General features: G+C 46.0%; 1 protein-coding gene across 4 annotated transcripts in view; it reads right to left on the reverse strand.

Annotated features, from left to right (window-relative positions):
- ipo13 (importin 13) overlaps positions 1-14,800 on the reverse strand; it is a 215,200-nt gene that overhangs the window by 98,024 nt on the left and 102,376 nt on the right. For all 4 annotated transcript variants that reach the window (XR_005460326.1, XM_038794211.1, XM_038794212.1 and 1 more), the window contains one exon: positions 2,856-3,022. Coding sequence is in view for 3 of the 4 variants with exons in the window: in XM_038794211.1 (XP_038650139.1) it covers positions 2,856-3,022 (167 nt within the window). In the remaining variant the exon portion in view is untranslated. The remainder of the gene's footprint in view (positions 1-2,855; positions 3,023-14,800) is intronic.

Below are 14,800 nucleotides of genomic sequence, written 5' to 3' on the forward strand. Positions count from 1 at the left end.
CCAAGGGTGAGGAGGGTCTTTTTGGAGCGGAGTAGGGACAGTGGAGGGCTGGCGCTGCCCAATCTCTCGGGGTACTACTGGGCGGCAAATGTGTCAATGGTGCGCAAGTGGATGATGGAAGGGGAGGGGGCAGCTTGGAAACGAATGGAGAGGGCGTCCTGTGGCAACACAAGCCTGGGGGCCCTAGTAACGGCACCATGGCCGCTCCCCCCCACGAGGTACACCACGAGCCCGGTGGTGGCGGCCACCCTCAAGATATGGGGGCAGTGGAGGCGACATAGGGGTGAAATGGGAGGTCTGTTGGCGGCGCCAATAAGAGGGAACCATAGATTCATCCCGGGGAACATCGACGGGGGATTTCAGAGCTGGTACAGGGTGGGCATACGGCAGCTGAAGGACCTGTTTATAGAGGGGAGGTTTGCGAGCCTGGGAGGGCTGGAGGAGAAGTTTGAGCTCCCCCCGGGAAACATGTTCAGATATTTACAAGTGAAGGCATTTGCTAGGCGGCAGGTGGAGGGGTTTCCCCTGCTCCCCAGTAAGGGGGCGAGTGATAGGGTGCTCTCGGGGGTCTGGGTCGGAGGGGGAAAGATATCAGACATCTACAAGATAATGCAGGAGGCGGAAGCAGCATCGGGGGAGGAGCTGAAAGCCAAGTGGGAAGGGGAGCTGGGAGAGCAGATAGAAGACGGGACGTGGGCGGATGCACTGGAGGAGGTCAACTCTTCCTCCTCGTGTGCGAGACTGAGCCTCATTCAATTTAAGGTGCTGCATAGAGCTCACATGACGGGGACAAGGATGAGCCGGTTCTTTGGGGGTGAGGACAGGTGTGTCAGATGTCTGGGAAGCCCAGCGAACCATGTGCATATGTTCTGGGCATGTCCGGTGCTGGAAGGGTTCTGGAAGGGGGTGGCAAGGACGGTGTCGAAGGTGGTGGGGTCCAGGGTCAAACCAGGATGGGGGCTTGCGATCTTTGGGGTCGGGGTAGAACCGGGGGTACAGGAGGCTAGGGAGGCCGGAATACTGGCCTTTGCGTCCCTAGTGGCTCGACGAAGGATATTAATTCAATGGAAGGACGCGAGGCCTCCAAGCGTTGAAACTTGGATTAACGATATGGCTAGCTAGCTATATTCAGCTAGAAAGGATCAAATTTGCCCTGAGAGGGTCGGTACAGGGATTCGCCAGGCGGTGGCAACCTTTCCTTGACTTTTTAGATCAGAGATAGACGTTCGGGGTCGTGGCAGCAGCAACCCGGGGGGGGGGGGGGGGGCGAGGGGGGGAGGGGGGGGGGAGGGAGGGGGGGGGGGGGGGGGGGGGGGGGGGAGGGAGGGGGGGGGGGGGGAGGGGGGAGGGGGGGGGGCAGCAAGGGTCGTGGGGGGACACGCACGACTGTAACGCGGGCAAGCCTGCTCGCTGCTCATGTCTGAAACTGTAGGCTGCCTTGGTTGTTAAGGTTGCCGGGGGGGGGGGGGGGGGGGGGGGGGGGGGGGAGGACTGGGGCGCGCGAGAGGGCGGGCGAGGGAGGGACATTTGCCTAGAGGGATTGTGTTGTAAATAATTTAAAAATTAGTAGGGGTAAATGTCTGTATGGAAAAACTCTTTCAATAAAAAATTACTTTAAAAAAAAGAAATTTATTCATATATATTGTATTGTGGAAAAGGCAAGGAAGAAGGTACTTGGAATTTTATGGTACCTCTCATCTTCAGGAGATCCAAAAGCACTTCACAGCCATTTAATTACTTTTGAACTGCAACCCTAGTTGCTATGTGGGCAAACATTGCAAATAATTTGCATACAGCAAAAAGATAATTGACCAGATAGTTTGCCTTGGTAATGTTTATTGAGCAATGATTGGTTATGATACCAGCAGAACTCGTCTGCCCTTCTTTGAATAGTACCATGTAATCTCTTATATCAACTTTAGCCGGCAGAAGGGATCTTGTTTTAACATCTCATACAGAAGACAGTAACTCTAGCAATGCAGCACTTCTTTGTTTATTTCAGTACCCAAACTAAAATAAAACCTAGATTACATGCTTATGACCGGATTTGAACCTGCAAACTCTGACTCAGATGGTCAGCACAACCACCACAATGCCAACCATTTTTATTAATCTCTTTCTTAATAGATTGGCAATTTTTTGGAGACTCCTATGCCTTCTCAAAACTCTTCAATATTTCTCCCCAGCAATCTTTCGCATTTTAAGCATTCACAGCTAGTGTCAGCAGCTAATGGACGACAGTCAATCCCATTCCTGTTCTCACTTGTCCACATGCCAATTTTAGCAAAGATCACTGCATAATAACCAGAAGCAAACACCATAAATTATTTTTCTCTCTGCCTCAGAAGTGGGACCAATTATAGCAGCCTGTTGTAATCATCACCCTAACTATGATCACCAACTCAGAGATTAGGGATTAAGCCCAAGATATTTAAGCTCCATTGCTCACTAATGTGAACGTGATCTCCGAACCTTGATGAGCAGCTCAAAAAACACTCTCCTTTGCTTATTTTGAATTTTAGACAGATTTATATCATGTACAAGGATATTCAAGGTGGCCTTCTTCTGATAACAAAGGTGAAATCATGGAAATCACAGAATTTTAAAAAAAATCAGAAGCATAAATCAATCAACACTCAATTGTCCAATACACCAGATTAGAGCACGTTTTATTGCCTGCCTTGTGGTATCACCAGCTATTCAATGATCGAGGAATTTTAAAATAAAAATGTAAGCCTCAAAAAGAACATGTAACATAAAAAGGGCTGTAGGTAAATCAGTTAATCCCCAAATAAAAACCGTTCAGTTGTAAACAATTCTTCAAAAACAAACATACATTACTTCCTCACCCTCACCTGTATATCCTAAATTGCTCTTTTTCATCTGAAGACCAGGAGGAATATTCTTCATCAGAGGGGAACTGAGCCTTGTGCAGTAGAACATCAACTAGTTGAAAGTAAACAGGACGATAAACCTGCAGATACACCACCTGTTTCTCTGCTTCAAATGACATTATGTCATCCTAGACATCAGACAAAAAAAGGAAATAATTATTAAAATAAGAAAAAAGGGGCAGCATGGTGGCAAGTGGTTAGCACTGCTGCCTAACAGCGCCGAGGAACCAGGTTCGATCCCGTCCCCGGGTCCCTGTCCGTGTGGAGTTTGTACATTCGCCCAGTGTCTGCGTGGGTCTCACTCCCACAACCCAAAGATGTGCAGGTTAGACGGACTTGGAATTGGAATTTTCTTTTCAAAAAATTAAATTTTTAAAAGAAAAAAAGGAAGAGGCCATGAAACTTTACACATTTTCATGAAAAGCATAAAGGATTCCCTTCCAGATTTACATCGAAAATCCCTAGCTAAATATCTTAAATTATAATCCATTCCCCCCACCCATTAATAAACAGGCAACAAGGGAAACATACCACACTATTTAAAAAGGGACATTTTCACATCAGTTGTCTAATATATTGCATATCGTGTGCTGTGAGATGTGGCACAGAGTTTTACCTGGCTATTCCTGACAAGTTTTCAAACCCAGATGTACAAGCAGAAGTACTCATAGGAAAATAGATGATATAAAGCGTTATGATCCCAGCTGATGTTATTACTGGACAATCAGATCCCAGAATGGAACCTGGCTTGAAAGATCTTTTTTTTTAAAAAAACCATGGGGGGTATTTACTGAACAGATTCACAGGAATCTGTTTTTAGATTTTTTAACAAAATGATAAAATATTTATTAAACAAGAAACACTAACTATATTACACTAGACAACAAGGGGCTGGTTTAGCACAGGGCTAAAGAGCTGGCTTTTAAAGCAGATCAAAGAGGCCAGCAGCACGTTTCAATTCTCGTACCAGCCTCCCTGAACAGGCGCCGGAATGTGGCGACTAGGGGCTTTTCACAGTAACTTCATTTGAAGCCTACTTGTGACAATAAGCGATTTTCATTTCATTTTTTTTCATTACAAGGATTCTAAAGGTTTCAACACAGACATCAAGAAATAATGATTCAAACCTGTGTTACTTTATCCCAGTAGTAACTTCACAGGCCCAACAATCCAACAAAGAGGTACCACTATTTTCACACCATAAGTATAGTTGGCTCTCAGGGACCTATACAAGGACGACAGGATCGCACCACTGGACAAACTGACAGAGAAATTCGGCTAGCTGGGGGGAACGAGCTACGGTACCTGCAGCTCAAAAACTTCCTACGAAAGGAGACAAGGACGTACCCACAACCGCCACGACAGACACTACTGGAAGACCTACTGGACGCAAGTATCCTAGAGAAAGGGAACTGTAGCGACATGTATGACCGACTGGTAGAAAGGGACGACACTGTACTGGACGCAACAAGAATTAAATGGGAGGATGACCTGGGCATTGAGATAGGGTGGGGACTCTGGAGCGAAGCACTGCATAGGGTCAACTCCACCTCCACGTGCGCAAGGCTCAGCCTGACGCAACTAAAAGTGGTACATAGAGCCCACTTAACAAGAAACCGTATGAGTAGGTTCTTCCCGGAGGTGGAGGACAGATGTGAACGGTGCCAAAGAGGCCCGGCCAACCACGCCCACATGTTCTGGTCTTGCCCCAGACTTGTGGAGTACTGGACAGCCTTCTTCGAGGCTATGTCCAAAGTGGTGGGGGTGAGGGTGGAGCCAAGCCCGATAGTGGCGGTCTTCGGGGTTTCAGACCAGCCAGATCTATTCCTAGGGAGGAGGGTGGACGCCCTTGCCTTTGCCTCCCTGATCGCCCGCCGTAGAATCTTGTTTGGCTGGCGGTCAGCAGCACCGCCCAGAGCTGCAGACTGGCTGTCCGACCTCTCGGAATCTCTCCAAATGGAGAAAATCAAATTCGCCATCCGAGGGTCAGACGACGGCTTCCACAGAACGTGGGAGCCATTCATGCAATTGTTCCGGGACCTGTTTGTGGCCAACGAACAAGAGGAAGAATAGTCGGGTGGCCAAGAATCAGGGGACAATGGACGGGAATCGGGGGAAGGTAGCGGGGGGGGGGGGGGGGGGGGGGGGGGGCTGCGGGTTCGTTATGGGGGTTTGATGGCAAGCTAAGGCCCAAAACCAAACTGTAAATAAATGCCTATAAACATGGGCCTCGGCCATATTGGGGAATGTAAAATATGTATGCCGGCTAAAGGGGGCGGCCACAGTTGTTATTATGAAGATGCTTACCTGTAAATATACATGATAATTTTTGCGTGTTTTTTTTCTAATAATTTGTAATTTGTTGGATATAAAATATGAAAACTCAATAAAAAATATTTTTAAAAAAGGTATAGTTGGCTCAGTTGCAAAAAGATTTATTTTCCAAAAGACTTCTGAGTATTCACTAGAATGTCCTTCCACAATTGCCATCTCCCTTGAGAAAACTCACTCCAAATTCACTCTTTAGTTAAATTTAGGTCAATACTTAGGAGTTACTTAACTTCATTTCTTCAGCAGTCTGGCATCATTTTCAGCGAGAGGGTTAGACCTTTCTATCTTCACTCTATGATACACCATATCAACTGAATCAAATGCTGCTTTTTTCATTTCTCCCCGTCTGTGTGGGTCTTTTCTCTGATCCCCTGTTGCTAGGCAGCAGCAGTTTTTCTTTCTATTTTCTGTGTTTGTTTTAACTTCCCCAAATTACTAACCCCTTGGTAACTCATCTCCTCACTACAAGAGTGGTAAAACCTCTTTAAAAAGGCCTGTATACAAACTGGGCCTGGAGACTTCCTGGCTCCATCTTAAAAAACTCCAAAAATAAAACCAGACCCAGGTTTCACCTTTCTTAACACCCAAATAAAACAGTGTACATTAAATATCTTGCTCCTAACACTGACAAATAGAAACATACCTTACAAAAAACTATATTGAGTTCCTAACAAGGAGGATCAAACCAAATGGAAGACATCTGATGGGCTCCAGGAGCAGATTATTAACTCAAACTCTCATCAAGATGCAAGTTTATCCAATGATGTCTGTATTTTAAATGGTTAATATTTATGCTTATGTAGAAAACTTGTTAGACACAAGAACACAAGAAATAGGAGTGGGCCTTTTGGCCCTTTGAGCCTACACCACCATTCAGAAAATCACGGTTGATCTCCTATCTCAATTCCACCTTTGCATACTACAGCCAGATTCCTCAGTTCAGAGTATCCAAAAATCTATGAACTTCTGTCAAGACTGAGCATTCTCAACTCTCCTGTTGTAGGGAATTCCAAGGATTCAAAATACTAAATGTATGCTTCTTTCTCTTCAAGTGACTGTCATTCTCATATTCTTCTTCCAATCATTTGAGCCTGCATAGTTCTAAAAAGAAATTCTACTACAGGTGCAATTTAGACCCAAATAGCTTGCAACAGATTTTAGTCATGCTCAGATGGAAACCATCAATTTTCCTCAGTGTCAGTTTTCCAAAGTCAAGTCCTTAACATTGCTAAACGTACACATTAGGATGGATTCTAGAAGCTTACTCTTGGTGGGAGCACTGAATTACACTCCCAAGTGGAATTTAAAGGAAAGAGGTTAAACTATCATAAAAATGTGACAATAATAGCAATTGGCATTTTTTATAAAAGCTGCAAGAATAGGTACCAAGATGTCAGAGAAACAGTAAACTAAAAAAGTGGAGGCACATACTTACAGGCAAGAAATGGAGGGCCCAATAGTTGGCCGTTTGTTTAAAGACTGAAGTGGAGGTGCACAGAAAAGCATTTACAATAAACATTGTCCCTTGTGCCACTCTGCAGCAATATTCCCACTGGAAACTATAAAGATGAGAAACTTGAGATGCTACAAACTTGTGGGCTTGGTATCATCCAGTTGAACTTGTGCTGTGCATACTTTAAAATTTCAATATTTTAAAATTCTCATCTGGTTTCCAAATTCCTCCATGTTTTTACCCTTTCCCGCCCCATAACCACCCCGCCACCCCAACCGAGGTATCTACATTCCTCCAATTCTAATCTCTTGTACATCCTAATTTTCATCAGTCCCCCATAAGCAGCTGTGCCTTCAGCTGCAGAGGCCTGAAGCTCCAGAACTCCCTCCCTAAACACTGCTGTTTTTCTTTCCACAGCATTTCTTAAACATGCCTCCCTGCCCTAATTTCTCTACCTGACTATTTTGTTTGATAATGCTCCTGTCCTGTGAAAAGCTTTGAGACATTTTTATCCTGTATTACTTTAAAGGTGCTGTACGAATACAAGATGTAGTGGTTGTTATCGAAAGAGAACATGTTATACATACTCAGGCCAGGTGGCACAGGTGCAATCTGACTGGCGCAGGAATTTCCAGCATCTGCAGTATTTTGCTTTTGTATTGTTGATGTTCTTTCTATTCATAGGATGTCTAATAGAGTTTAAATATTTAATACAAACTTTTCCCTACTTTATTCTTGCACTGCATGCCACTATTGCTATTAAAAAAAAAATTAAATCCTACTTCTTCTTTTGCAGTGTCACCACCAGCATTTGCACTTTCAGGAGACTACCTGCATGAACTAGAAGACTTCCCTGTACATCCATACTTTTCAGCATCCTACCACAGCAGATACGCCATTTAATCAAAAGGCCCCAAAACACCTCCAATCCTCTGGTACCTCATCTATATCTAGTGAGGATCGGAAATTGATCTTGGAGCATTCGCTATTTCCTCCCTTGCTTCCTTTAACAGCCGCAGATACAATCCATATGGCCTTGGTGATTAATCCACCTTCAGGGTGGTCAGTGTACTTCCTCTCATTATGCTTATTGTATCTAAGATTACATACTCATCTTTAATTAGAATGTTTGCACCATTCCTCTCCTTCGTGAAGACAGTGCACACCGAGACCCCCGCCCACATCTTCAGCATCAATGCACAAGTTACTATGTATATCCCTGATATGCTGTACCCTTTCCTTAGTTATGCTATTGCACTTAGTGTACTGGTAAACCATCTTTGGGATTTCTTTGATTTTACCTGCCAATATCTTTTGTATCCTTTGTTTGCATTCCGAATTTCCTTTTTCACTTCAACCCCTGTACTTTATTCTTCTCGGCTTTAAAGTTTTTGTGACTGTCACGAGCTTTATTTTTCGTCTTTGGTTTCGGTCAGCACACCATCCACCAACTTTATAGCTCATTCCCTCCCACTGGCGCAGTGACAACGGCAGCAGTGCAGTAAAGAAGATGCATTGCAGCAACTAACCAAGGTCCCTTTCAAATCCACAATCTCTACGACCCAAAAGGACAAGAGCAGCAGACACATGGCATAACCACCACCTGGAAGCTCCTCGCCAAGCCACACACACCATCCTCACTTGGAACTAAATCTCTGTTCGTTCACTATCGCTGGATCAAAACCTGGTAGTCCCGTCCTAAAGTACTGTGCACGTGCCTACACTACATGGACTGCAGTGATTCAAGGTAGCGGCCCACCACCACTTCCCAAGGGCAATAAGGGATGGGTAACAAATGCTGGCCTTGCCAGCAATGCCCACATCCCATGGTAAAAAATAATTCAAGACTTAGTCATCAAGTATTACATCTTCCACAACAATTACTTTCGATTATAAATTGCCACTAGGGTACAAAATAAAAGATTGCTTCATTTATGGCACCAATTCAGCTACCAAATCAGATAATAGGGATAAAGGGAGAAACTGAGTTGATTAAGATTACAGGTGATTGAACTGAGGTTTTGGAAATGATAAAGGGAAAACTTTGGGCAGGTACAGAGAACCAGTTTGCTCTGCTGGGAGAACTCAGAAGAAGGGCATGGAAGTAGGCTATTCAGGGGTGAGATCAGGACATTTTTTCAAAACAAACGCCCATAAAATATGGAAGCTCGGCCGAGACAGTTGCAACATTGAAGACAGAGATACATAAATTATTAGGAGAGTATCTCATACAGCCTGCTACTAAAAATCTTTTGTACCCCTTTTGTACCCTAGTGGCAATTAAGCAAGGTTCTTAAAAGTTTAGAACTTTTATTTTTAAAATAAAGTAATTTTGTGCCTTTTTTCTCCCGAATATTTCTCAATGGCTTTGAGGGTAAGAGAGGAAATGGACCTAACTTGAGTATCTGCATTCATTTGAATTGACTAAGTAATTTCGACAACTGAAATAAATTATTTGATTAACAGAAGGTGAATACCTCCACCAGCAGGGATTTACATCCTGTTCAAAACCACAAAGCAATTAAGGCTAATGTACAGACAGACATTTATAATCCACTTAGCACAAGAATAAAAGTTTTAATTTCATTGAATAGATGCGAAGGGGAATGAGAATGATTTGATTTTAAATTAATCTAGAAAAGTTTCAGTAGCCAGGATGTTATCCTCGTGTATACCCAGTTGGTCAAGACCTCAACCGCTATTCCAAAATTGGAGCCTTGAGGCATGCAGTTGTTTTAATTAGGTTAATTTGAAAAAAGATATACATCACTGCAGCAACGAAGCATCCCCACTAATTACACCACTACATGCGCAAAATCAAGTTCGGTGGTGCCCGTTCTTGGATTTTCCTGGTGCCAATTGGGGACCAAATGGTGTTCAATGCATGCATCCACACTTCTACCACGAACTGTCCCATATAACAAATTGGTCAAGGTGTTAATATCTGTGGTAAGTATGCAGAGCAGGTAAATCATGGTGTTAGCCAGCATTCAATACGGATTTGATGCCACTGCTGCCATGCTGCAGCCCAACAGTCGAGCCGCTGTCCTCTCTTAACATCAGGCAGCTGAACATGGGCTAAAGAGCAGACAAAATTCACTACCCCCGCCCCACCCCTTAACTCCCCCTCAACCAACACTATTTATCATATTTATCAACTGCTCACAGGTTAGCTTCTAGTTTGGTTGCTGGTACAATTTAACAATGTGTTTGATGTTTCCATTGTTGTTCCAAGCTGCGAACGTCTATAGGGAATTGTGTGGCAAGTGTTGATGGATATTTTCCTGATTTCAAGGCTTCTGCTCAAACCCACTGCTCCCAGTCATAGGTGCACCAGTAGTCCTTATCCTTGGAAAATAACTGAATGGGAGAATGAGTAGATGCCACAAAGAGCAGGACGAGCTGTTGGAAGAGGGAGGAAGGGCGGCAGAAACCTGGAAAGCCTTCTAAGTACTATTTGGAGTGAGAAACCAGTGACAGCAATCCCAAGTCCTCATTTAGCACCAGTCCAACACTCCTCAACTTCCCTGTCTCTGGTCATCACATCATTGTGTTAGCTACAATGCAGAAATAAAAGGCACCACAAAATAAACATTCCAAACCAAACTTACAAATAAATTCATGCCTTATTGCATACAAATGTAAACTATTCAACCTTTATACATTCCCTTAGTGCCTGTGCTCGTTCTAGTGCTTCTATGCAGGGATACCCCTGAAATCTGGCTGGTGGAAGGTTGTATTCCCTTGGAGGAGCCTGGAGATGACCATGGAAGATGACCTCAAGCAACTTTAGATCCAAAAGGTCAAGCGTCAAACTGCAGCATCTCAGCATGGGCAGCAGCAGTCTGGGCCAGATGGCTGAAGGAAAAAGTATTGGCATTGGCAGAGTGGCAGGGATAGGAGCACAAATGCTGCCGCTCTTAGAGAGATAGCTAGTTTTTATGCCATGAATCCATTGCCACTCCGGTGGGATGGTGCCTCTGCAATCCAGGCAATTTGTTGTAAGAAAGATTGTTGGACTGCTGTGAAACCTGGTATTGTCTCTTTGAACACGATTATCTGCAGCCATGATTACAGCAAGCTGAGCCTGAATGGCTTCAATCTTGCACCTGACTTCTGGTGGAAACTACTTGTGCTACAATGGAAGTTGCATCATGATTGCCCCCTGAATGTTGCAAGTAAAATTGACCACTGCTTTCATGCTGCAAATTACAGGCTCCAAGTTCTGCAAAAAGCCCTGAGCCACATTTGTCTTGAACTCCTCCGTGCTTCTGGACACTGAACGGCAGTTGCCCAATTAATTGAGATTTCATTCTGTATACTCATCTGTCTCCCTTTGTAGTCAACTTCAAAAAACCCCACGTGTCTTCTCCAGCAGAACGTGTATGTGACCTCCCCCCTCCAGCAGATGTTCTGGCACAAAAAGGCAATTTAGCTGGGCCAATTCACCTATCCTGCACATCTTTTGGGTTGTGGGGATGAAACCCACGCAGACAAGGGGGGCTGGATTCTCCATTTCAGGGACTATGTCCCCACGCTGTCATGAAAACGCTGGCCTTTTACGCCAGAAAAACTGTCAAAAGGCCACAGATTCACAGGCCTGCAGGGGGCTAGCAGAGCGCTGTCGTGAAGCTCCCAGCTCCAGCTGCAGATACGGCCTCCCGCACCTCTGGGCCAGAGGTCGTGCATGTGCAAGGCGGCGGCCTCCAGCTGCTGCGCCGTGCTCCATGGTGGACTCAGACCACGGAGCTGGAATGTGGAAATAGTGCCCTCCAATCGGCCCGCCCCTGCCCACGGCAGCCGCTCGCTTGTTTCCCGAACGGCTGGGACCATGTTAGAAATACGCCTTTGGGGCTTCGACCGGTCGGGGGCGGAGAATAGTGATGTGGGCCTCAAGCACTGGCCGCAGGTGGGGGATACGTGGTGCAGTGGCTTTCTGAGGGCCGGTTAAATCGAGGAACTGGCGCCGGTCCCGATTCCATGCGTGGAAATGGATTCTCCGCCAGGGTACGGAGAATCCAGCCCGGGGAGAATGTGCAAACTTGTCACACACAGTGACCCGGCGCCGCCGCCCTGTCTACAGTTGTCTTCATAGGGTGTTTAAATTATTCATGTGGGTCCCACCTCAAAAGGAATGTTTGGCAGCAATGGGTAAACAAAGGAAAACATCCACATCATTTTCAGATCACCGGACAGGCTTAAAGGTGGGATTGATTTGTTGAAATCTTTATCTGTGACAGGTTATTCTATGGGAATGTAGCACACCTATGTGATGACATACTCTTTTTCTTTGGGTATACGGTGAGACTTTTCACAGAAGCAGTTAGTTGGCTTGGAATCAACTTTGAAACTAGCAGCTTACATCTCGAGATGGAACTGCTTACAAAGAGGCAGAGAGACAGCTGTCAGTAGCTGTAGACCAGAAACAAAAGGCTATCAGAAACATGGGTTTTCTGATTTTGGAGTCACTGAGCAAGAAAGCAGTGAGGCCCATGTTTGAGCTGGGTGACTTCTGGTGACGGGGATGTGCTGAGTAGTCACATTAGGTGGCTCTCCCCACAAACCTGAAAATACGCTTTTTTACCCAAAATAGCCCGCTAATACAGGGAAAAAAAGTATCTCCGTACTTCAACCAACAGCAGCGCAAACAGAGATGCTGAGCAATTGCAACTTGAGAAGCTGAAAGGAAGAGACGAAAGATGGGAAAACCAAGAAGAAGCAAGTGGTTGAGCCTGCAGACTCATGAGGCGATGAAACTCAGGCCACGCCAGAGCCAGAAGGACCGATCCGCCGCACAAGGAGCTCCCCCCCCATCACCAGAGGGTGGCTGGAGGATGTTTCTGTCAAGGGAACTGAAAGAACATACAGAGGAGGCAAAAAAACAACATTCAGGCAGCGGTCAGCCTTGGCGACCATGCAGGTGGCCGGAGGCAAGGCGGAGAGGTGACTGGAAACCCAGGAGAGCACCATTAAGGAGCTAGAAAAGGCCCCAACAGGCCCTAGCAGATTGCCACCCTGGAGAAAGAGATAACAAGGTTGGTCGCGACATAGGGGAGTCTGAGGGGGAAGATAGAGGATCAGGAGAACCGATCAAGGCACCAAAACCTGTGGATAGTGGACTTGCCGGAGGGGATCGAAGGCAGGGACCTCACGAATTATGTGGCCCAAATGCTGGGAAGGGATAGCTACCCAAAATCAGAAATAGACAGAGCCTATTGGTCGCTCCGTCCAAAATCCAAGGCCCGGGGACAACCAAAGGGCGAAAATTACTAAAATGCACTGGTATCAAGACAAAGAAAGAATCCTGCACAGCGTGAGACAGATGAAAAACTGTAACTGGGAAGATCACCACATCAGAATATATCAGGAAATTGGGGCTGACCTGGCCAAGTGCTGGGCAGAGTTCAACAGGGCAAAAGCAGCCCTCTACCCTTTATAACCAGCCAAACTCTGGGTCACATTCCAAGGCACGTCTTCACGGCCCCTATGGACATGGAAAAATTTGTGCTGGAGAAACAGCAGCAGGGACAACAATAAAAATAAACTTTATTTATTTACTAATTTAATTAATCTTCTCGAAGGACACCTTGCAAGGGACTGCATTGCCTCACTCGGAGGACAGGGAGATGCAACAGAGGAAGAAAAGAGTGAGGGCAGCAGAGTGCAGGAAAGGATGAGAATGGCAGGTCAGGAGACAGCGGGCGATGGGTGAATACATAACCGACCCCGGGAACGGGGCCACCACACTTATGGGGCAGCTAGTACCAGGAAGAATGAGTGAGAGGGGGGCCGCGGCACATCCCCCGAAAGGGAGAGAGTGCCCTATCAAACAGTAAGGGCATTAGGCTGGCTACAACAGGTCACACATGGCGACTTTGAGCATAAAGGCACCGCAAGCAACTACTTTGCAGGGTTCCGAATCAAAAGGGAAACCTCGGAGTGCAGGGGCTCACTCACATGACATACACAAAGTTGGCCATCATGTTGCTTGGCCCTGGACAGAGGGAAACCCTGGAGCGCAGGGGCCCGAGCTCATGGGGAGAACGGTGACTGTGGTCATTTTGGATGTACCCCTAACAAAAGGGAACGTCGGAGTGCAGGGGCGCATCCAAAAGGTAAGTATGGCTGCTCGGGACAAGGGCCAGGGAGAGTATCCATACTGTTAAATAAGAGGTCAATATTTACTGCGCCGAAGATAATTACGGACCCAGGGAGACGGTAAGTCATGGTCAATGTATACACTCCCAACTGGGACGACATAAGACCATGGCGGAAATCCCCGACCTCGGCATGTACCGACTAATCATTTTGGGGGGGGGGGGGGGGGGGGGGTACACAATGTATATACATGGATCGACTTCTTTGTGGGGAGGGGAGGGGGAAATCGGTGATTCCAGGGTAGGTAAGGGCAGAATATTCTGCGGTTATAATCTCTGATCACACACCACACCAGGTGGATGCGAGGTTGAAGACAGTGCCCAATGCTCACCATGGAGGTTGGGCATGGCTGATAATAATAATAATGTTTATTAATGTCACAAGTAGGCTTACATTAACACTGCAATGAAGTTACTGTGAAAATCTCCTAATCGCCACACTCCGACGCCTGTTCAGGTGCACTGGGGAAGAATTCAGAATGTCCAATTCACCTAACAAGCACTTCTTTTTTGGGACTTGTGGGAGGAAATCGGAGCGCCCTGAGGGAACCCATGCAGACAAGGGGAGAACTTGCTGACTCCGCACAGACAGTGACTCAAACCGGGAATCGAACCTGGTCCCTGGCGCTGTGAAGCAACAGTGCTAAGCACTGTGCTACCATGCCACTCAAGGCTTCCTGCAAAAAAAAAAAAAAAAAAAAAAAAAAAAAATCACAGGCCACAGACGAGTAAGGGTACATTAGCCAGAATGAGGATGTCTCACCCTCCACGTTCTGGGAGGTGCTGAAGGCGGTGATCAAGGGGTGAAATCATTGTCTACAAGGCACAAGAAGGTGGTTAGGCAACAGTTAGTTGATCCATACTGGAGGTAGACCAGTGATACTCAAAGGCCCCAACTGTAGAACTCCTGGCGGGAGACAAAAAAAATCTACAAATAGACTTTGCTCTGCTCTCCACAAGGAAAG

Source organism: Scyliorhinus canicula, chromosome 4 (genome assembly GCF_902713615.1).
Source record: "Scyliorhinus canicula chromosome 4, sScyCan1.1, whole genome shotgun sequence".
NCBI lineage: Eukaryota > Metazoa > Chordata > Chondrichthyes > Carcharhiniformes > Scyliorhinidae > Scyliorhinus > Scyliorhinus canicula.